This window comes from Pleurotus ostreatus (assembly GCF_014466165.1).
Source record: "Pleurotus ostreatus strain PC9 chromosome Unknown scaffold_3, whole genome shotgun sequence".
Lineage (NCBI taxonomy): Eukaryota > Fungi > Basidiomycota > Agaricomycetes > Agaricales > Pleurotaceae > Pleurotus > Pleurotus ostreatus.
This window is the reverse complement of record NW_023503158.1, coordinates 549422-569730: the sequence shown is the minus strand read 5'-3', so window position 1 is coordinate 569730 and position 20309 is coordinate 549422. Positions and strand designations below refer to the sequence as shown.

Below are 20309 nucleotides of genomic sequence, written 5' to 3'. Positions count from 1 at the left end.
ACATCGTCCTTCAATTCGAATGTTGTGTCCATCAAGTAACAAGCTTAACCAATTTCCCAAAGTTGGGCGTCCCAAGACCAGTAACTAAAGAGATACGGTAAGCATATACACAATCTTGTTGGTGAGGAAACACTAACCTGCATCCCAACCTTGTGTAGCCTAATGAAACGTCTTTCGTCAACAATAACTTCGGTAGGGGCGAGCATGGGAAACGTACATTGAATCCGGGTGTCCCACAACCTGGGTTGTTACCGGTAGTGATGTCATTGAAACCACTTACGCCTTTCGTGTACAGGAAGGGATTCAAGAAACCGAGTGGTGGCAGCCCTTTGGCGAGACGAGCATCATTCAGGAGGGCAACGAAACCTGCGAATGCCGGCGAAGACGCGGATGTTCCGCCAATCAACACTGGGCGACCTGAAAGAAAGATTCGGAAGCGGTTGGACTGCGCGGCGACATCTGGGATGGCCTATACAGCATAATTATCAGCGGGTAAAGTATCGCATTGGGCATGACGCTCACTCGTCCGGCGCTGTTCGCAGTTGGCATCAGTGCTGATCAAGCGGCGATAGACATGTCACCTACGGGTTAAACAATCCCTTGTAGATGCCCTTCGGAAGCCTACCCAAGAAATTTTTAACTGCCACGTCTTGGTAGCTTGGGCGTTTGAACTACGAAGGGGTAAGGACATCCTAGCTTCCTGCACGAAATCCAGACTCACGAAGTTGCTGAAGCCTCCTCCTGAGAAGAAAATGCCCGTTTCCGGCACGAAAGTCGTTCCTCCGACCGCTGTCACACTACTCTGGTGTTAGCCAGTCACTACATATCGGGTGACTAGTGCGCTCACAAGGGACAGCTCGCTGGGAAGCCAGGTATGAATTTTGTGGCGTTTTTACCATCGTTGGTGAAGCATTGTTGTAGGGCGGGGTCTTCTTCTCCATCACCAACACCTCCGTCTCCCGACGAAAACATCAACGACACTCCTCGAACCCCTAAAATATGGACTGTGAGTAAGGTTGTCCTCTCAGGAGTAATATATATTACCGAGCTGAGCGAAGCCTGCGCAGGCACGCCTGGCAAATGATTCAGGAACTATGGAGGAACCTCTATCAGCATCCTCACACGAAACGCGTGAACGCAAGAACGCTTACCGGTCTGTTCGTCATCTCCGTAGCTGGTGGAAATACTCAGAGGGGGGTTGGGGTGTGAGAGGATGAAGTCAAGCCACTAAGATAGAGGTCAGTTTCGTGGTCAATGCGGAGAATAGGCAGCGAAATCTCACGTCGGTGTAAGGTTCGTTGGTGTCCGTGGGCGTTCCAATGTCCGGGATAAAAGGCGGGCGACCGGCAGTGGTATAATATGTCCCAGGTGTCGGGAAAGAGACGCCGAATGCGAATTGCACATCCAAATTAGCTTCGGCACCTGCTTCAGCGAGCGTCTGGTTATTGAGTCCACCTATCATCCTTCAGTTATTCTACCTTCACCAGGTGCTAACGAAGCATACGTACCATTCACAGATATGACGGTGAAGTTGGTCCCCACCGCTGCGGGGACTTGTTCAGCGTAGAAAGACTGCAAATCTTGTATGTTCGCGAATTGTTCAAGATACCCTGTAAGTGCGACAGAATTATTCTTTGCAGCTTTGACTGTATAATTGACGGCGTTGTAGAGCTGCTTTAGACATCTGACCGTAATGGTCGTGTTACACGAGGCATCAACGACGGGTGCGGTGGCGGCATGTGTTGATGTCAAAGCGACAGTGTTCTTCTGTTCGGGAACATCCTCCACGGAGTGAATGGTGGACTTCTGCCCTTTGAAACGTCCGAACATCGTTGTGGGCTGGATGACGTCGATGTGATCGTGCAAGTGCTCGGGGACACTGTAGCTAGTCGTGCGGACTAGGTAATCTCCGTCGTTATGCTTCCATACTGAGTAGGTCTGATTTATCATTAGTCCAGCTCGGGTTGCCAATGGAGATCACCGACCGTGTCCAACATCATTTCAGCAACGCGTACTGGTACTCTAATCGTGACCCAGTCCTTCGCTGACGATCGTTCAAGGTCAGACTCGTCGAAACCATGCTCGGCCAACCATTGGCTAACAAGCTCGACGCTCTCCGGGTGTGGTGCTACTAGTGCCTCTACCTCCTCTTTGGAAAGGTGTTGTCCGTAGCGCTCGTGATCGGGGTCGCTGACTTCATACAGATGCCTCTCGAGTTCAGGGAAACTGGGTTGCGGTAAACCAATGCGCAGCTTGATGATGTGGTCAGGAGGAGCTGGTCCATGCCTCTCCCATCCTCGTGGAGGGGCGACGCTCTCCTTGAGTTTGTGCGTGAATTCAGGCGGGGTGGCCCATACAGCGGCGCCGGCGAACGCTATAACCAGATTTAAGAGCCCGAGTCTCATCTTGAGGCTGGGGATTCGGGAATGGATGGGGTCGAGCAGAACCTCGGTCTTAATTTATACTCGCATGCGAGGCAACAGCGGCTGGGAATCGGTCTCACGAAGAAAATGATGCAGGTGGAAAGAAGTCGTCGGGCACATGGGAGGTTACGAGATCTTCCATCACGGCATGAGGAAAGCGTTGCCCCTCATAAGCGGGGACTTGTCGGGAGACTTTCCCTCCTATTGCTACCATTTCCCAAGACGTTGACGCGACCTCGTATACAAAATCGCGTTATGGAAGACTACTTCGACACTCTCATCGCCGCACGGAAAGGTAGACAGACCGGTTCTCAATGGATCCACGGTAACTCCTAGAAGACAATGGAACAACCTTCAGCTTCTATTACGCGACGCGGCAATGCGTACAGTGGCGTTCCATTGGGGCGTCACCAACGCTTACTCGCGCAACGCGACGCCCAGTCGTATCATTTCGTATCATTTGCGGGATTCGAGGGTATACTTAAACTATGGATACCACGTTGGTGTACATTGGGTGAGTGAGTCGATTGTCCGTGTTGCGAATATGGTATCATCTCTGCCAACCACCTCTGAACTTCATGCTATTGGGTTGTGACCACTGTGAGGGTCTCTGGTAGTATTCCTGTGGGGCTCCTGGCTCGTATGGCTGACCATAATCTCCCTTGCGAGGCCATGGGCTTCGATGTGGGGTGGCATGGTGTAATGCTTCATCGGGCCCTTCCCATTCATCATCGACCAGAGATTCACCCTCGTCCGAGCCGTACCCTGAATCCTCCTCATGGCCACCTCTATATCTTTCTTCCGGCCACTCGCCCTTTATCAAAGGCGCCCTTCCATGTCCTGGCCCTGGATAATGGTCCTCTACGTCGACAACTTCCCCAATACGCTCCAATTTCTGTCTCTGGTGTTGTTGCATGTCCCATTCCGCATCCTCGTACATTGGGCTATGAGCTCTGCTTCGGGACGCACGGTGCTCGTCGGGGATCATGGTCGAACGTAAACGTGCATCGAGTGGAGGCTGGTCTCCAACCCACGAACCTCCTCTTCGTTGTGGCGTTGGCATGGGGCGCCTGTGGTCGTGTGGTCCGCCGTATTGCGAATATGGATCGTTCTCGTGCCGGCGGCGATGTTCGCTCTCCTCTGAGTAGCCTCTACCGTAGGAGGGCTCTGGATAGTGGCGGGCGTGGTCTGAATAATTCGAAGTTGGATTGGGTGGGTAATGTGGGGGTTCTGAACGGCCTCTCTCCGGATACGGCGTCAAACTTCGCTGTGGGAGATAATGTCCTGAGACATGATTGCCGCTGCTAACGTGGAGCATCATGCCAGGCGCCGAATATCTGTTGGGCGGCTGAGGGTAAGAGTTTTGGTAGACGTTTGGGCGACGGTATTCATATTCATAGGACATATATCGTTCTTCATGCCGCGGCTCAAGACGTGGAGCGTAATGTTGCTCATGCCAACCGTTTCGGCGAGGAGCCATCTGTAAAGGGTGGCCGTAGGGGAACATGACTCTATAACGCAGAGTCGGTATTCTTTGCGATAGGAGACAACACGCAGCCTTACCTTGTAATCAAGATTATGGATTTACCAAAACGAAAGCTGTTCAAATGGTGGTTGAAATGTGGGTTCCACCAAGGCGCAGCAAGGTATATGTAGTGGGCTTTATTAGCGACCTTGCTGCATCCTCGAGGCCGTGGGTCTGCCATGCCCAAGACTCATGTTCGTAGGGAATGTTGCAATCAAGCACGCATATTCAAACTTCGGCACGAGTTCATTCTGAATACTCACAAGAACGCGGAAAAGGGTATCAACCATGGATCTCTGCTACAAATATTTCGCGAACCATTCTGCGCTCTCTATGAAAGCTCCCTCTAACCCGGCCTTTGCTTGCGGATTGCTCATGTCCCCTCTGACGGCGAAGCCGTGGTGTAAGCCTTCATAGTACGTGCGTTTGTAACCAGGCGCAAATTTCCCGTCTCCCAATATTTCGTCGGCCTTTGCTGAAGATTCCGGAGGGAACTGCTGGTCCACGGTGCACGAGTTAATCAACAAGGGTGCCTTGGCAGTGCTTGCGTAGCGCTATTCAATGTCAGTGAGCCAACTCCACGATCAAGGGAAAATCTACACACTTCTAGGTCTTCGGGGACTTGCAGACGGGATGGATGGGAGACTGCAACAACCTTAATTAAGTCCTCAAAGGCAAGGTCAAAGGCGAGCCGCGCTGTTATACTCATATCTCAGAAATAGGTCCGCGAGTGAAAGGTAATCGAGCTGCTTCACCTCCGTAGCAATATCCGGTGGCGCCAATGGACCCGATGCCTTGCTCCTTGAATGCCGTAAGGATCTTGTCGACAATTGGGCGAGTGACTTCAAAGGTGTGCTTCGGCATCCATTCATCGCGGTTCCAGGTCTGTGGCGAGGGTAATTAGTATACGGATTCTGATGCATTAAACTGAGGACATACTCCTTTACCATCCATTACCTCCACAGGAACTGGATCGCCTTCGAAAAGGTCCGGCATTACGGTCTAACGAGTCACTTCTCCGTCAGTACGACCTCCGAGGACCCTCAAACCCATGTACGAGCTGTAGTATATGAGTTCGCAGTCTGGCCAACTCACCTTAAACCCGTAGCGAGCAAAGGCATCAACGAGCAGCTAAAACCCTGATCAGTAATGCCCCCGCTACAGAGATTTGTCGCTTAGCTCACTTGGTTGTTCACCAGCTGAGCACCAAATACATCCGAGAGGAAGAGGACAACTTTCTCTTTGGAGTAATCGCCTTTCGGTGTACCGACATACGAATCAATACCATTAATCTTCACCCATTCCCCTGGACGCCAATGTGAGGCAATGATCGCGTTGAAATGCGAGTTCTACCTTCTGGTGTCCCTTCGTGCTTGACCCCTATCATTGCCCCATTATTCATAAAAAGTATCATCGCCGCATGTCGACACGCACCTTTGAAACAGTCGTCGCAGTGACTCATGGCTGAGGCAAACGATGATATGTGATGAGAATTGTTCTACACTTGTCCTGATCCCATCTTTAAGTATTCTGCGATTGCGCGAAATCATCGTTGTCATGTTCACAAGCTGAGTAATATGGATGACTACAGGTCCGACCGGGGTGATTATACACCCAGGAATAGCTACAACTATTGATAGACGTGAGCATATCACAATGAACCGCGAGGTGGAAGTGATGCGCCACCTTTAAAGGTATTGTTTGAACCATAGAACAGCGGCCTTGAAGGACCCCTCTTTCCCCTGTTTGACTTTAAGATCGCTGAGATCTCCCCTTACGGCGAAGCCGTGGGTGCAACCGTCCCAGTACTCTCTTTTGTATCCAGGAGCGAACTGACCCCCTCCGAGTATTTGGTCTGCCTGAGCTTGCGCTTCGAGAGGAAACTGAGAGTCAGTTGTACAACTGTTGATGAGGAGCGGTGCCTTAGAGTTCTTCGCATATTTCTAGGAGAATAGCTGAGTTAACCTGGCTCGAAGGGGAAAGGAAGTGCAGCTGTATATACCTCCAGGTCTTCGGGAATCTTTAAAAGAGAAGGATGTGAGACAACTACCGCATCTACAACGTTATCAAAGGCCAGATCGAAGCAGTATCGTCCTATAATTTGATATAGATGTCGTAAAGCTGGTTCAGAGCGGCAAAAATACCTCCAAAGCAATACCCAGTAGCAGCAAAATGCTTTACTCCTTGTTCCTTCAGCGCCGTTACGACCTTGTCAATAGTCGGGCGTGTGTGTTCCGGCGCATGTGTTTTGAACCAGTCTGCGAGGGAGAACTGACGCTGACAAACCGGCGAGTTGGTGTCAGACATTGATCAGACGTGGTGGTAACGCAGCAAGGAAGTTACCTTGCTGTCTAGATAGTCTTCTGGAACAGGATCCCCGTTGAATATATCTGGTGCTACTGTCTGTCGTCCATCGTAGTAGTATGATCATACGGGAACAGAGATAATGGAACTAACCTTGAATCCATTGCGAGCAAAGTCATCCACTAAAAGCTACATAAACAAGGATATTATACCTAATATCGGGACTCCTCGAGTAGTTGTCTCACTTTGGAGTTGATAAGACTGATACCGAACGCATCGGGAAGGAATAAAAGCACTTTGTCCTTGGGGAAGTCGCCCGCTGGGGTAGCTGTATAGCACTCAATGCCCCCAATATTCTCCAGTTGACCTGGATAATTCTGATCATACACCATCATTAACGTGTGCCTTTATAGTGCCCTAACCTTCGAGGGTGCCTTCATGCCTAACACCTGGGGATTGTATGAGTACTGAGGACGTCTGGATCGCTAGACATTCAATGGCGCGACATACCTTTGACACAGTCAGCGCAGAGACTCATCGTCGTAATGGAGAGACTACCTTCAGCCTCCAACTCCAAATCGAGATTTAAATCAAGGTGCTAGTATTCAATTATGGCTTTCCTTTCCCAAACGGCAATGTGTGATCTCCTTGTACCGGTTCAGTGCGTGGAACTGATGGCATGGTCTGCCGCATGGTGTTCCATAGGGCTCCAAGCCTACCTAACGCGTCACCTACCACATGACTTTAGTAAAGACGGCCTGATGCTACTATATAAATTAGGTGCGTCAGCTTACAACGATATGGGCCTGCACTATGGGCCATAGTAGTTGAGCTAGGATGAGCGATGCACCAACGAGCAACTGGAACCCTTATTTATTGGTTGGATACCTGCTGTTGTCGAACGTGCCCATTGGCGTACGAATCGATGTTAACCAGCTGAGCACCGAATATATCGAGCAGGGAGGCGATGGCTTGCTCCTTGGGATAATCGATTTTTGGCATGCCAACAGTACCCGTCGACCCAGTTCCCATACCCGAATATCGTAGCCCCTCATTTATAGAATGGCATGTCGACGCGTACCCTGTTCACCATTCGTAAGCATCTTGCGACTGTGCAAGATAACTGTTATTATATTCACAACCTGAGTGCCATGGGTCCGATTACTCGAAAGCTGCAGGGTATTGATAGGCATGAGCACTTTAGTAGTGAACCGCGAGGTGAAGGTGACCGCCCCACCTTTACAGGTGTTGTTTGAATCATAGCACAGCGGCCTTGAAGGACCCTTCTTTCCCTTCTTTGACTTTCGGATTGCTGAGATCTCCCTTTATGGCGAAGCCATGGGTACAACCTTCCCCGTACAACTGTTGATGAGGAGCGGTGCCTTCGAATTCTACGCGTATCTCTATGAGGGCGTGTGAGTCAACTCGAAGCGAGGTAGAAATGCAATCTAGTTATATATTTCCAGATCTTCAGGTGTCTTCAGAAGGGAATATCGTAAAGCTAGTTCACAGCAGCCAACATACCTCCAAAGCAGTATCCAATAACCGCGAGATGGGTTACGCCTTGTCCTTTCAGTGCCGTAATGACCTTCTCGATAGTGGGGCGCGTCTGCTCGGGTCCAAGCAATTTGAGCCAGTCGGCGAAAGGGAACTGACGCTACAAAGCCGGTGGGTTCGTATCGAATGAAATAGTGACGCAACAGCCCCATTGAGTATATCGGGCGCAACAGTCTTGAGCCTATTGCGCGCGAAGTCATCCATTAATAGCTGCCGTCAACGGATTTGGGTGTTACAGTCAGATGTCTAAGTCAGGTCTGATAGTATTTGATGAGGTTGACAGAGTTAGAGGATTTTATCCTTGGGGAAGTCCCCTGTTGGGGTAGCAATACAGCACTCATTCCCCGCAACTTTCTCCACTTGGCCTAAAGGAATTTCATCAATCACTATCGACTTCGTTAACGCGTATATTTGTATAGAACTGACCTTCGGCGATGCCTTCGTGCCTAATACTTGAGGAGTTGTGTAAGCATTCGGAGTATCACATACCTTTGACACAGTCCTCGCAAAGACTCATCTTAGAAAGACAAGATGATATGCCTCCGACCTTCGAGCGCGGATTAAGCACCCGTCGAAGAATAAGTATTGTTAGGTAATCGGATGAGATGTGCCGTACTGCCGAATCGAACGCAGGTATGCTCGAAAACTAGCCTACACTGCTGCGAGAGGATCATGAGCCGACCAGGTGTACTTTGCTGGCAATACGCATGCGTATTCCGTGGGGCTCCAAGTCGTCAAACATAGGCCATGGTCATGGTTCATAGTCATTGGCGCTGGCGCCGAATTGCTACCAGCCCCATCCTAAACACAATTAGGGAAGCCGAGTCGAACTAAAGTGTGATAGTCTGACAGTAAATGTGAGAGGCATTCGGAGGACACGTTGTTTAGGTGCAGAGCATTGAACTTATTGTACATGCGATTCCTTTGCTGTCTTGACATTGCACTCTACAATTTCGCAGGGAGCCTTTTGATACCAAGCCCAGCTAACCACTTGCTCACCTTCTCCGTTACGACGTTCTCCGCCTCCACCATCATCCAATGGCCCTTGTCCTCTACAGAGAAGTCTTGGAGCCCTGGAACGAACTTGTGCGCCTTGGAAATCACTGTATTCACGCAAGTTGGGTCTTTGGTCCCCCACATGAACAACACTGGTAGATCGGCGCGTAGGTGCGGTGCAAGGCTAGCTTCTGTAGGAAAGTGAATAAATATGTCGGGTTGCCAGTCAGTAATGGCGTTCGCACCTTGCTCCTCATCGTGCCTGTATTTTGCAGTCCGGTAATAATTCAACGGTCCGTTCATGCCCTTCGAGAATTCATGGTGATAGTAGCGGAATTCTTCAGGCGTGAGGAAACATCCAGCATCGTCGACAATAATGTCACTACGCGCTAGGACATCCTTCAATTGCCCTACATGAGTGAATTTCGGTCCTTTCGCATTCCCCGGCCGGAACATCAAGGTAATAAATTTCCCAAGCTATGCCAACGACACTGTCAGGGAGAAGCATGGAGGTAGAAAGAAAGTAAGCGGACGTTTGATTCGATGTCTTTTGTGGATTCTTGCCGCGAGAAGTAAACTTGATACCCGAGGTTGGGTACGCGAGCGGCCACTTCTTCGACAGGAATATATGTACGGGAAGGAGGTGTGTAGGGAACCGATATACTGATGGCTGGTGGTCAGAACAAGTTAATAACGTACACGCCTGAATACGTACATCACCAGAGCTGTAAGTCTGACAGGGTACCACATGGCAAAGCGAGCGGCGGTGAAGGAGCCCCAGTCATGTCCAACAATGACCTTGAGAAAGAAGTTATTAGTTTCTTGCTTTCGTTGGCATGAAATGGCACTGACTGCTCGTTCGACCTTCAAATGGTCTAGCAGGGCTGCCAAATCGGAGCACAGCTGCTTGGTGGAGTATTCCTTTGCATCAAAGGGTTTGTCCGTGTCGCCGTATCCTAGCATGTCTGGAACTACGACGCGGTATCCCTTTCGTACCCAAGGGCCAATTTGGTAGCGCCATCCGTACCATAAATCAGGAAATCCATGGATGCAAAGTATCGTTGGTGACAGACCCGCGTCGAACTCTTTGGGAAGCTGGTCAACGTAATGATACGAACGACCTGTGCTCAAACGCGCGGTGTAATGCTGGAAACTGTCTGGCTTTTGAGGATCCATTGTGGGGAGACCAGAGAAGGCGAAGGCGGGGAAGCAAGTCAAATAGGGGCACCGGTCAACCGGCAAACGTTAGCCTTAGATTAGTCACGTATTCCCACAGCAGGCCATTCAACACGACCATGATGACAAAGCTAGCTGACTTGGAAATTTGGAGTCAGTTTCTTTCTTCGCTGCCGCCCTCATCGTCCTCGCATATTCTCCCATTTATTCCCTAAATTCCGCAGACGACTCCTTACCAGCAACATTCCTGATTTATCTCTCGAATTAATCACCCATATCCGACTTTTTTACTCTGCTGAACGCTCAAATTTGAAGCTTGTGAGCTCCCAGTGCTACTATTCCCCTATAGCTTCTGCTGACAGACCTGAGACCAGGTTGCGACTTCCCTTTATCCGGTATCATCCATTTCCTATGCCAGTACCCGTAACCTCTACCACTGCGAAATCGAGCTCTTCAACGGCCACAAAGGCACGCGGTCAAATCCACGGCAAGAAGACAAGAAGCGGGCGAAGGAGAGGCAGGGCTACGGGTGGTTTTGAGAGCGATGAGGAGATAGTGAGGGAGATTGCCACCGATTCGGACACTGACGATGATTCCTCCTCACTGGACTCGGCGTCGGACTCGGATACAGAACCAGCATCAGAGGACGTCATTACAAACGAACCACACAGCTTGACCCCCGACACCTCGCAGGACACATCGCTCACAAAGGATGTTTTGGCAGACGTTAGTGGGGCTCATGGGGCGTTCTTCACAACCCCTGGAAATTGGTCTGAGATGGTTGCCGACGAAACCGCACACGGTCCAGCAGATTTACCAGTGATTGACTTCGCAGATTTCGACGCTCATGCCGTACAGCCCAAGACAACCCGCCCGCGAAAGCCCAAAGCAGCGAAACAAGCTCCCCCGAAGCCCGAACCACAATCACCGCACAAAGTCGATGATGAAGAGCAACCATCTTCATCTCAACTACCTCCACGAACTGTTGGTCAAACTGCTAGACAAGCGTACCAGAAGCGCCTAGAAAACGACCCATCCTTTGTGCCCAAGGTAGGGGAGTTTTGGGGTCACGATGATCGTCTTTTGGATAAAGACCTTCGCAGTCTCAGTGGATGGTGGAGAGGCCGTTGGCAGGGACGTGGACGAGGCTACGCACCACGAGGTAGAGGCGGGTTCCACACGACAAGACCGCAGCCAGGCGGTCAAACTGTGGACGATAATCCTGATGTCCAATTATCTGCCCCCGTTGAGGTCGCGCCCATCGAGAAGTCATGGACCCACGATGGCTACGAGGAAATGAGGCTGCGGGAAGAACAACGACAGCACAAGCCTACCCCTGTCCGGGGAGGCTTCGGAAATTCCCGAGGTAGCTTTGTCCCCTCCCGTGGACGCGGTCGGGGTGGATTTGCGGCTTCACCTTCAGCTCGATCTCGTAACATATCGACCTTCACACCACCTCCTGGTCGACCTTGGTTCGTCATGAAACCGGAACGTCCTTTTACTAAGCAACAGGAAGGATTCCTTTATCTTGATCCAGCTCTCAAGCCTCGACACAATCAAGGATTCGGCATTCGGGTTAAACTTCCTGGCAGTCACGGTCTCGTCATCAGGACACCTTTGAACCCAGCCTCATCTGCCGCTGCGAAACCCGCACGGGTTGCGCCACCTGTGTCTGCCAATGGCTCTGAGTACGACGCCAAACACCTGGTAGTTCGTTTACCCGCACGACCCGCTCAAGTGGCAACAGCGCCTGAACCTTCTGCTCTATCACTCGCCGAGCCTCACGACGACATAGCGTCCAACATTGCTTCTGCATCCGTCGCTCCCGCTGAAGCAAGCCAAGAACCTGAGATCGCAGTCCAGCCTCCTGAAGCCACTGGGGGATCGAGTTCCGATTCTGCTGGCTGGATCCAACCTTTTGAGATCAACTTAGATGACAATGGCATCCCATCGCAACCCGACAGACTCGATCAGCGGCCACCTCTTCACCCGTTGCAAACGACATTTACGCCTCCTGTGGCTTCACCGCCGTACGGCTCGCCTTACGCCTATGCACATACATTACCACACGGTGTAGCCCTCAATCAACATGGTATGGCGTATGAGTTGGCAACTGGCCGCCCAGTTTACTTCCAATCGCCGATGCCGCCAATGTACGATCCCCGACCTGTTATGCATCCAACGATGCCTCCCTTCGTTCCCGGACATGTACATCATCACTCCATGGATTCTCCAGATCCCGCGAACCCACAATCATTGTCTCATCCCCAGCATCCTCCACCTATTAACAACTTTATCGATCCTGCCACTGGTGCCCCGATATTCTCGCTCCCTCGCCAAACTCGAATAGAGATTCGCGCTCCGACCGAGCAAGATGAAGGGAGAGCGAGCTCCAGTAAGCTGACTCGTAGAGTCTCTGGCCTCCGTGGGGCGGCGGCAACATTTGAGCCGTCTCGTCCCCTACCCATGTCATCATCCTACGGTCAAGAAACAGGCTTTGCGCCAAGTGTTAATGATTCGACAAACGGTGATGTAGCCCCCCACCCGTCCATGGATCCCAACATGATGGGATATTCGACATACTCTCAACAATATTACTACCCCAACTATATGTATCCGCAATACATGGACATGACGCAAATACCACCTTACGAATATTACCCCTCTGATCCTCGGCTTCAGGGGACGGGGACCGTGTATTACTAGTGGCCTTCCAACTCTCCTCGTTGTTTTCTCTTCCTGATTACAGACTTTGCTCCGCGTGTCTTGATTTTGGTATTTCTCCCTGCGATCCATTGTCTTTCGTGTCCACATCATCATATGTCCATACACCATCCTCTCCTGCGCAACAAACCCTACATCTATCTGCTCTTCCATTGACCCTCGCTATCTCTAAATTTATAACAATGCTGTCTCCTCCCGTTTTCCTTGGTACTTACTTAGTTTACTACGTACATTCTGATTCATGCACGCATTTGTAGTACACATACAACGCCCCACCTCACGCCCTTTGATGACCCGTCAGTTTAGTCTATACTGTGGCTTCTTGATTCGTTAATTCATACCACTTATGAAATGTTTACAATTTTCTGGCCCCTCTCACCAAGTCAATCACAATTGTAGAGTGTTTCTCTCACGCGGTGGGCGTGGATCATTTCCTTGTGCTCGACATGTCCATCATGTAGTGATCAAAGTCAAAACTTGTCTCGCCCAAGCCATTGAAGGATGCAATCAGCTGGAACGTCGAAGTTCGACAGGCGGTCTATAGGGCGCGGTTTTGAATAAAAGCACATCTGTAGGTTTGGGAAAGCAGCTTGAGACTTGATACTACCCTTCCTCGTACCCTAAGGCACCTACAGCATTTGAACCTGCCAATGCCGCACCCAATAAGGAGCAGGACCCTAGTGCAAAGCCCTACAACTGCCCCGGTATGTAATCTCGAGACAATTTTTACGGCAACGCACACAGCCCACTCATGTACAACCTCCAGGATGACTTGTACCCGCCGCCGGGACCTCCCCCTCGAAGTCGCACTCTCACTATTCTCTCCGGGGTGAACACTGTCGTGGACCCCATGTTTTCGAATCCGTCACTGCAAACAGCGCTCAGTATCCTCGATCAGCTCGCAGATCTTGGGAGGACATTACCTTTCGTCGCGCCGGCTTTTATCCTCCTCAAAATCATCGTGGAAGTCGAGAACAATGCTCGAGATGTAGACTTGAAGTGCACAGATCTCTTGGATCGCATCAATTTCATGCTGGGGCATCTGCCTCAGCTCCAGACGGTTACCGTGACGGAGGCAACACGGCAAGTAATCGATCGCATGAACGGTGTGCTGAAGCAGGCTGCAGCGCTGATTGAGACGTACCGAAGCCAAGGACGGGTCTCGAGAAGGTTGGCCCTTGGAAATAAGGAAAAGTTCTCGATATGCGCGCAGAACATCAATACGTGTATAAACGACCTTATGATCAGTCTTCAGATTCACCAGACGACTCAGCTTGATGCTATTGTCAACCGCGCGATCCCCTCCGACCCGGAGGACGACGCGGCACAGAAGTTCATCGCGAGTCACGGAGGAGTCAATGTTGTCAAGGAGTCCAGAGAGCTAGTCAAGCAATTCGCAGACACACTGGAGCAAGGCGTAGACGACCAAACTATGGAACAGCTGAATATGAACCTCTCTGATACAATTCACGACAACCAGGTCGAACTGGAGAAGAAGATTAACGCTACCGTAAGCGAGGCCATTCTCGATGGTTTGAAGGATATAGCTGCCCAGATGAGGGAGACGGACAAGGAACAGAAGTTCGTCTGCGTGCAATGCAATGAAGAGTATAGGGACTCAGCAAATGGACCTGCATCGTGCTCTTTCCATCGAGCAGACCCGTGGAATAGAAACTATCCTTGCTGCGGTTCCCAACACCCCTGCACATTCAAGTCTCATCGCGCCAATCATCATTGCGAGTACGCCTACAATAATTTCTTTAAACGGGCTTGGGGGATCATCAATTATACGGACACTTGCGACAAGTTCGCTCAAGTGGAGGATACCAACCTAGAAACCAATAAGGAGCAGAAGGCATACGTTGGACAACTCTTGCGCTGGGTATCCCGAGGGGAGAGAGTCCAGGATCCCACCCTCCTCATTCGCATTGGAAGCATCAGCTGGAAAGAAAAATATTACTTCCATACCTTCACCGCGAAGGAACTCCTCGCTTTGTCGGAGGTTATCAACATTACGCATCAATGCACGATCTTCCGGACCTCGTCTAGTGAGAGGGAATATGCGATGGCAGAATGGCTTCTCTCTCGGGACGGTGTCATCAACGCGGTTCGTCTCACGGCGAAGGCTGAGACTTCGGACCTGCCATTTGTATCCGTTTGCCCCATCGATATCAACACTTGCACGAAGTCTGGCGAGATTGTCGTATTGTCGGAGGGCGGTCTACGCAGTTATACGCCGAGGGGTGAATATAGGATTCCACCGACCGTGCGTGTCAGCGCTACTTTGGCTGAGAAACCTCTCCGGGTTCCACGTACCTTCAAGACAGTGACCTCGCCATCGTTACCCGTTGTCCTCAAAGTCACCTCTGGCCCTCCTCTCACAGCCAACGCGGACTATGCTCGCAACGACATCGACTATTTTGAAGGGATCGTTTCGATCGTCAATAAATCACCTGTCAATGGCGGCGAGCCAATTACTCTGGAGTCAATCTCGGCGGCTTTTCGACTTGTAGGGGACGAGACATACACACCCGTTACTAGCATCAAGATCATAAACGAGATGTTCCCTCTTACGGTGGATCCCAGACAGTCCCTTCCCGTTAGGTTCCTCGTAGAAGTACCGCGACCAGAAGAAGACGAGAAAATGGACATTCGATGGTGGAACCGGGCATATATAGCCAGGGGGAGACCACTGAGATTGAAGTTGACTGTTGCCGACCTTGAAGGAGAGGAAGCAAGCATCGTCTGCGAATATGTCTTTACCCCATATTCTCTCGATAAACCCAAGCCCGAGTCGGAGGAGATTGCCTTCTTCCACTTCGACGACGCCGACCGATGCAACCGCGCATATATCCGTGTCTCGCCTTCCACTAGAGAAGACACTCTCCTGGAGATCGATGGTAACGAAGTGACCACAACCAAGTTGCAGCAAATCGTCTGGAGTGCTCTGAAAAGTGGGGAAAGTGAAATCGAGCTTGGTATGGGGTGCGAGAGGGCGGGAGGGGACTGGGAATGGAAGGCATGGGCGCTGGTCGATATCAATTGCCGACGAGTCTATGCGCTCAAAGTCCTTCTCAACCAAGGCACTAACGTTAGCGACAAGAAATATGCATGCCTGGGATATGTTCCTTGTCCCCCGTATGGAGGTGTTTTGCGAAATACGCGGCAGATACGACATGCTGCAGAGAAGGTGTTGATTCCTTCATTGCCACCCATTCCAGACACGAACTACCCTACGGATGATAAATTGGACGACTATGTTCCACCCCCAGCAGTTGCCCCTGCGCAGGCATCGGGGGCTGGTGCAGGGGCTTCAACAGTGCTCCCTGCGGATGTCTCTGCTCGACTCTCGTCGATCGATACTAACCTTTCACGAATTGCGGTCTCGCTAGAGAAACTCGTAGAAATACTGACTGTAACACGAGGTGTCAATGGGCAAGGAAAATGAACGACTCGTAAATGGAATGTGGGAGCTGGGTTTCGTAGATAATGTTGCCAAATACCAAGTAAATATCTAGCTTGGATCCCAACTGAAAGACTTATTTTAGTTTTCTTCCTACGCCTTCCAGGACCATTGGCCACGAGCACGAGCATGAAGCCATCGTACATAAGTCACACAAAGCCCAGCCGCCGCCAATAAGACCCCCGAGTAAATAATAAGATCGTTATACCTCTTCCGCAGCAAGTGTCCATCAAGCTGTGATGCAAGATCGGCGGCATTCGCTCCTCGCTTGTGGCTTCCCAAGATAACCCCAGCGATCGGAGCTCCTCCAATGGAACCAAGGCCCCTGATGAAGTAGATGAAGCCATTGACGCTAGCATAGTCCTGTACCCCATATATTTCCGTGATCGTGGTCGGGAGAAGGGCATTGTATCCCCCTGCATATATCCCATAGAGGACGGTGAAAGCGACAAACTGAGCTCTGGGAGCATTATACCACACGGCTAAGACCGACAGAGAGGAGAGCATGACCTGCAGGAAGCGAGTCAGTAATTGCTTTCATGGGTACAGCTAGTCTGCCGTACACCAGCTATGAGTGTGTTTTGGCGGCCGATGCGGTCTGCTAGGATGCCCATGGATATTCGAGACACGCTGTTTACACCGCTGTTTATGGCCAGAAGCAAACTGCCCATTGAACGCGGGTAATTGAGGACCGCAACGCAGTACGATGATAGATAGTAGACTGGGATGATGTTTCCTGCGGCCTGGAGGAATGCAGCTAGAGACTGAAACTCTTCAACGCCCACTCAACCCAAAGATTATTCACCCTTACCTGGTAAATAAACGTACCGCTTGTTACTAAACGTAGGTCTAATCGTGTACGCCCACGAGTCCCAAGGCCAGGGCGATGTCTGACGACCCATGATACAGGTATGCCCGCCGCGAAATTCCATATTCCTAGCACCCGGAGCGCCCAACGAATACCATATCTATCGAGGAGGAGTTGAAGCACTGGAGCAATGACCAGGCCGCCAACACCGCTTCCCGCTGCGATGACACCCACTGCAAATCCGCGGTGACGATCAAAGTACACCGGTGCAATAGATATGATTGGAAAGTAGTACATCGACGAACCAACGCCGTATAAAACGGCCTGCGTCAGATAGAGGTGCCACATCTATCAAAGCGTCGTTAGCCTCTGCTATCTACCGAATAAGATACATCAACTTCTCACCCTCGTGCTGAAGCTAGCGGCAAATAAACCGATGCTCATAATTATTGCACCGACGAGACTTATCATCCTGACATTGTCGATGCGAGCCATGAGAGGATTGACAAAGATACTTCCGCTCCATGTCAAACCGCTACCAATCGTCCCGACGAGGGCGACGAGGGTATCCTGACCACGAGCATCAACTACATTTGTTTCCTCTGATGTATAAAATTCCTGACAGAACAAAGATGAGTATAAGGTAGGCCCCTTGGGACGATCGAGTAAGTACCTGGAATATACCGTAAACTGAGTTGATTCCGTTGACATGGAATGCCATGAAAAATCCAGACAGCAACAACAGAATCTGGTACTGTTTCGTGGGTCGCTCCGCTGCTTGTACAACAGCGCTCTCTTGATATTCACCATGGTTCAATGAAAGTCCGTCAACTTCGTTAGGTATTTCGGCTGGCTCTGATTGTTCCGTCCCATAGTGGATGCGCTCGAGCTGAATGTCCCTGGAAACAGTAGTCATCGTCCGAAACAAAGTGCTCAGGCATTGCCGAAGTCAGGAGTGAGGGGCCCCAGGCAGGGGCTCGCCGACATGCGACACAGCCACACGTTCCGCGCTCCTCATCACGAATGTCGACCAGCAAAGATGAAGATGAAGTACCACCTCCTCAACGGCCGCCCTCGCCCCCTCCACACATGGCCTTTGCTGCTCGTGGTCTAATTGTATGAACGCGGCCTGAACTAGTACGAAATGATGCCGACAAATACTCGCATTCTAGCCTCCAAACTTTGCATCGTTCAAGCCCAGGGATTACAGGATGCAGCAATCGCACCCTGTAACGCACGTCGCCTGGAGCTGTGATGGAAAGAAATTTGCCGCCGTTGGCTTAGACAAATCAACCAGAGTGTGGAATCCCGAGAAGAGTGTATGTTCGCGGTCAAACATGGATATGATTGCTGAAGGGCTTTACAGATGGAGCTCAGGGCTGCGACGCTGTACTCGGGTGCCCACTCTGACGACGTGGACTACATCTCTTGGAACCCAGCTCATCCTGAGCTGTTCTGTACTTCCAGTCAAAAGGATAGACGGATTGTATTCTGGGATGCGCGACGTACGTTACTTGGAAGATTTCGCGTCATATCTTTCTCAGGAAATACTTAGAAAGTCGGAGCGTGCAATCAGTCTCACTTAAGGTGTCTCCCCAGCAAACCAGTTACGCGCCTGATGGCCGCACACTCCTCTACACTTCGGCAGGCCATCAGCTTTGGTTCATGACACTTAACCCCGGGGCCGATGGATCGACCAAGGAACAATGGCAGATGTCTGACAAGGAACCGATGACCGGGTCAACGGCCATGTTCAACCATACGGGCGATGGTGTTATCATAACCCACCACTCAGAGCACTCAATTCGAGTAATAGATTACCCATCCATGGCGGTTCGAGAGACACCCGCAGCACATGTAGGTGGATGTGTCGCTGTTGCGCTAGACCCGCGAGGAAGATATCTGGCATCTGGCGGCATCGACTCGATCGTGAACATGTTCGATCTTTCCGAGTGGATATGTGCTCGTACAATCACGTCCTGCGAGTGAGCCCCATCTATATCGTATGTTCGACGTTCCTTCTCATCACTTCGCTGTAGGCACGCAATCAACGCTCTCAGCTTCTCTCACGATGGAGAGTTCCTCGCCATTGCCAATACTGGCAATTACATCGATATTGTGCGTGGAAACGCTGCATTCGTTTTGATGCTGAGGTTCACTGTTGCATAGTGCGCCACGGAGACTGGAATTCCTTTGCACCGAGTTCCAGCACTGGCTTCATCGCCCACTGTGGCGTGGCACCCTTCGAAATATACGATCGCGTATTGCGGGCAGATCAAACCCCGAGAGGGAGGACCTCCACCTGTAGGAGTAATCAGCATGTTTGGTGTTGACACATAGGCCTTGTGCAATGTGCATAATCATCTATCGCTATTGGGCTCTTGCGGTGTGCAGATCGTAAGTTCTCCGTCCCACGAATGTCGGCGATCCACAGCCTTCGCGACGTTCGCAATGTTAGCGAGCAGGGTTAAACTCGTTTTGGTCAAATTATACATCTGACAAAACGCTATCCTATTGTGTGGTGTAGCGGTGGGCCGGCGAAAACTTAGAAACGATGTCATAACGTCAGGCATGTTACTACTCGGAGGTATATTGGACTCTCCCCTCCGATGCTCCGATGCTGCGAGAGAGTATGTCTTCATGCATACACATTTGAAGCCTGGGTGGTTCCGCATGGACATATAAACCATTCATTCTGGAGTAGCAGCAAGAAATACCTCAACCGTGCTATCAGGTTCGTCTCCACTACTTCAAAAGCACCCGAACTGGGGAATACATATTCTGATCTCATCATTAACGTGCCTCTAGGTCTCTTATTCAACTCATACCACGATGTCACCACCTCCGCAAGACGGCTCCTTCACCTACACAGACGGTGGTCAGAAGTTCAAAGCCGTCTTCGTCATAGGCGAGACTCGCTTCAAATTCATCGGTTCATTCGGTGAATTGGCGGCGACAATTGATTATCCTGCTGTCCTGTCCTACGACGACGTATCACAACTACATGGGAAGGACATTCCGTTTGAAGTCGAAGTGGGGATAAAGAGTGTCACTATACGCATTATAGATGGTCCAACTATCGTTGCGGACACAGGGGCTGATGTTAGCCCTGAGAGCATGTTGGGCGGAACTGGCTACTGGACCGACGAGCCTCGATAGAATATCATGGTGAAGACTGGAAGCAGACCGGACGCTTCCCTTACTATGTTGTTGCTCCATATGTACACCTCTACAGCGACGTTCTCACCCGAATCACAACGATTTACTCGTTGAAGCTTGAAACTCGAGGCTGAAGCGTAAAGCCTTAAAGGACGAAATCATAGGCAAAGTTTG

At 50.8% G+C, this 20309-nt stretch overlaps 10 protein-coding genes across 10 annotated transcripts; 4 read left to right on the top strand and 6 right to left on the bottom strand.

Moving 5' to 3' along the window:
• Nucleotides 1-31: 31 nt before the first annotated feature.
• PC9H_004629 (uncharacterized protein) lies at nt 32-2405 on the bottom strand (the record flags this gene model as incomplete). Its single annotated transcript, XM_036774212.1, has 12 exons — nt 32-84; nt 138-159; nt 218-469; nt 523-532; nt 586-671; nt 722-797; nt 848-992; nt 1045-1092; nt 1152-1227; nt 1283-1455; nt 1509-1938; nt 1986-2405. 12 exons carry the CDS (start codon nt 2403-2405, stop codon nt 32-34), a joined length of 1791 nt encoding a protein of 596 aa, XP_036632714.1.
• Nucleotides 2406-2973: 568 nt separating this feature from the next.
• PC9H_004628 (uncharacterized protein) lies at nt 2974-4129 on the bottom strand (the record flags this gene model as incomplete). The annotated part of the gene is made up of 2 exons (XM_036774211.1): nt 2974-3934; nt 3987-4129. 2 exons carry the CDS (start codon nt 4127-4129, stop codon nt 2974-2976), a joined length of 1104 nt encoding a protein of 367 aa, XP_036632713.1.
• A 118-nt stretch (nt 4130-4247) lies between these two features.
• Nucleotides 4248-5410, bottom strand: PC9H_004627 (uncharacterized protein; the record flags this gene model as incomplete). The annotated part of the gene is made up of 8 exons (XM_036774210.1): nt 4248-4502; nt 4553-4644; nt 4704-4833; nt 4888-4950; nt 5044-5079; nt 5133-5254; nt 5302-5328; nt 5383-5410. 8 exons carry the CDS (start codon nt 5408-5410, stop codon nt 4248-4250), a joined length of 753 nt encoding a protein of 250 aa, XP_036632712.1.
• Nucleotides 5411-5636: 226 nt separating this feature from the next.
• On the bottom strand, nt 5637-6790 carry PC9H_004626 (uncharacterized protein; the record flags this gene model as incomplete). The annotated part of the gene is made up of 8 exons (XM_036774209.1): nt 5637-5891; nt 5951-6042; nt 6093-6225; nt 6292-6351; nt 6406-6441; nt 6498-6619; nt 6675-6701; nt 6763-6790. 8 exons carry the CDS (start codon nt 6788-6790, stop codon nt 5637-5639), a joined length of 753 nt encoding a protein of 250 aa, XP_036632711.1.
• Nucleotides 6791-7509: 719 nt separating this feature from the next.
• PC9H_004625 (uncharacterized protein) lies at nt 7510-9981 on the bottom strand (the record flags this gene model as incomplete). Its single annotated transcript, XM_036774208.1, has 7 exons — nt 7510-7655; nt 7777-7909; nt 8809-8996; nt 9051-9282; nt 9339-9468; nt 9521-9603; nt 9658-9981. 7 exons carry the CDS (start codon nt 9979-9981, stop codon nt 7510-7512), a joined length of 1236 nt encoding a protein of 411 aa, XP_036632710.1.
• A 411-nt stretch (nt 9982-10392) lies between these two features.
• Nucleotides 10393-12687, top strand: PC9H_004624 (uncharacterized protein; the record flags this gene model as incomplete). The annotated part of the gene is made up of 1 exon (XM_036774207.1): nt 10393-12687. One exon carries the CDS (start codon nt 10393-10395, stop codon nt 12685-12687), a length of 2295 nt encoding a protein of 764 aa, XP_036632709.1.
• Nucleotides 12688-13355: 668 nt separating this feature from the next.
• Nucleotides 13356-16153, top strand: PC9H_004623 (uncharacterized protein; the record flags this gene model as incomplete). Its single annotated transcript, XM_036774206.1, has 2 exons — nt 13356-13409; nt 13472-16153. The coding sequence occupies 2 exons, from the start codon at nt 13356-13358 to the stop codon at nt 16151-16153; spliced, it is 2736 nt and encodes a 911-aa protein (XP_036632708.1).
• A 108-nt stretch (nt 16154-16261) lies between these two features.
• On the bottom strand, nt 16262-17892 carry PC9H_004622 (uncharacterized protein; the record flags this gene model as incomplete). Its single annotated transcript, XM_036774205.1, has 5 exons — nt 16262-16678; nt 16732-16932; nt 16980-17324; nt 17382-17594; nt 17650-17892. 5 exons carry the CDS (start codon nt 17890-17892, stop codon nt 16262-16264), a joined length of 1419 nt encoding a protein of 472 aa, XP_036632707.1.
• A 107-nt stretch (nt 17893-17999) lies between these two features.
• PC9H_004621 (uncharacterized protein) lies at nt 18000-19316 on the top strand (the record flags this gene model as incomplete). The annotated part of the gene is made up of 6 exons (XM_036774204.1): nt 18000-18092; nt 18149-18295; nt 18343-18481; nt 18532-18961; nt 19016-19094; nt 19146-19316. 6 exons carry the CDS (start codon nt 18000-18002, stop codon nt 19314-19316), a joined length of 1059 nt encoding a protein of 352 aa, XP_036632706.1.
• Nucleotides 19317-19808: 492 nt separating this feature from the next.
• On the top strand, nt 19809-20135 carry PC9H_004620 (uncharacterized protein; the record flags this gene model as incomplete). The annotated part of the gene is made up of 1 exon (XM_036774203.1): nt 19809-20135. The coding sequence occupies one exon, from the start codon at nt 19809-19811 to the stop codon at nt 20133-20135; it is 327 nt and encodes a 108-aa protein (XP_036632705.1).
• Between the last annotated feature and the right edge of the window lie 174 nt (nt 20136-20309).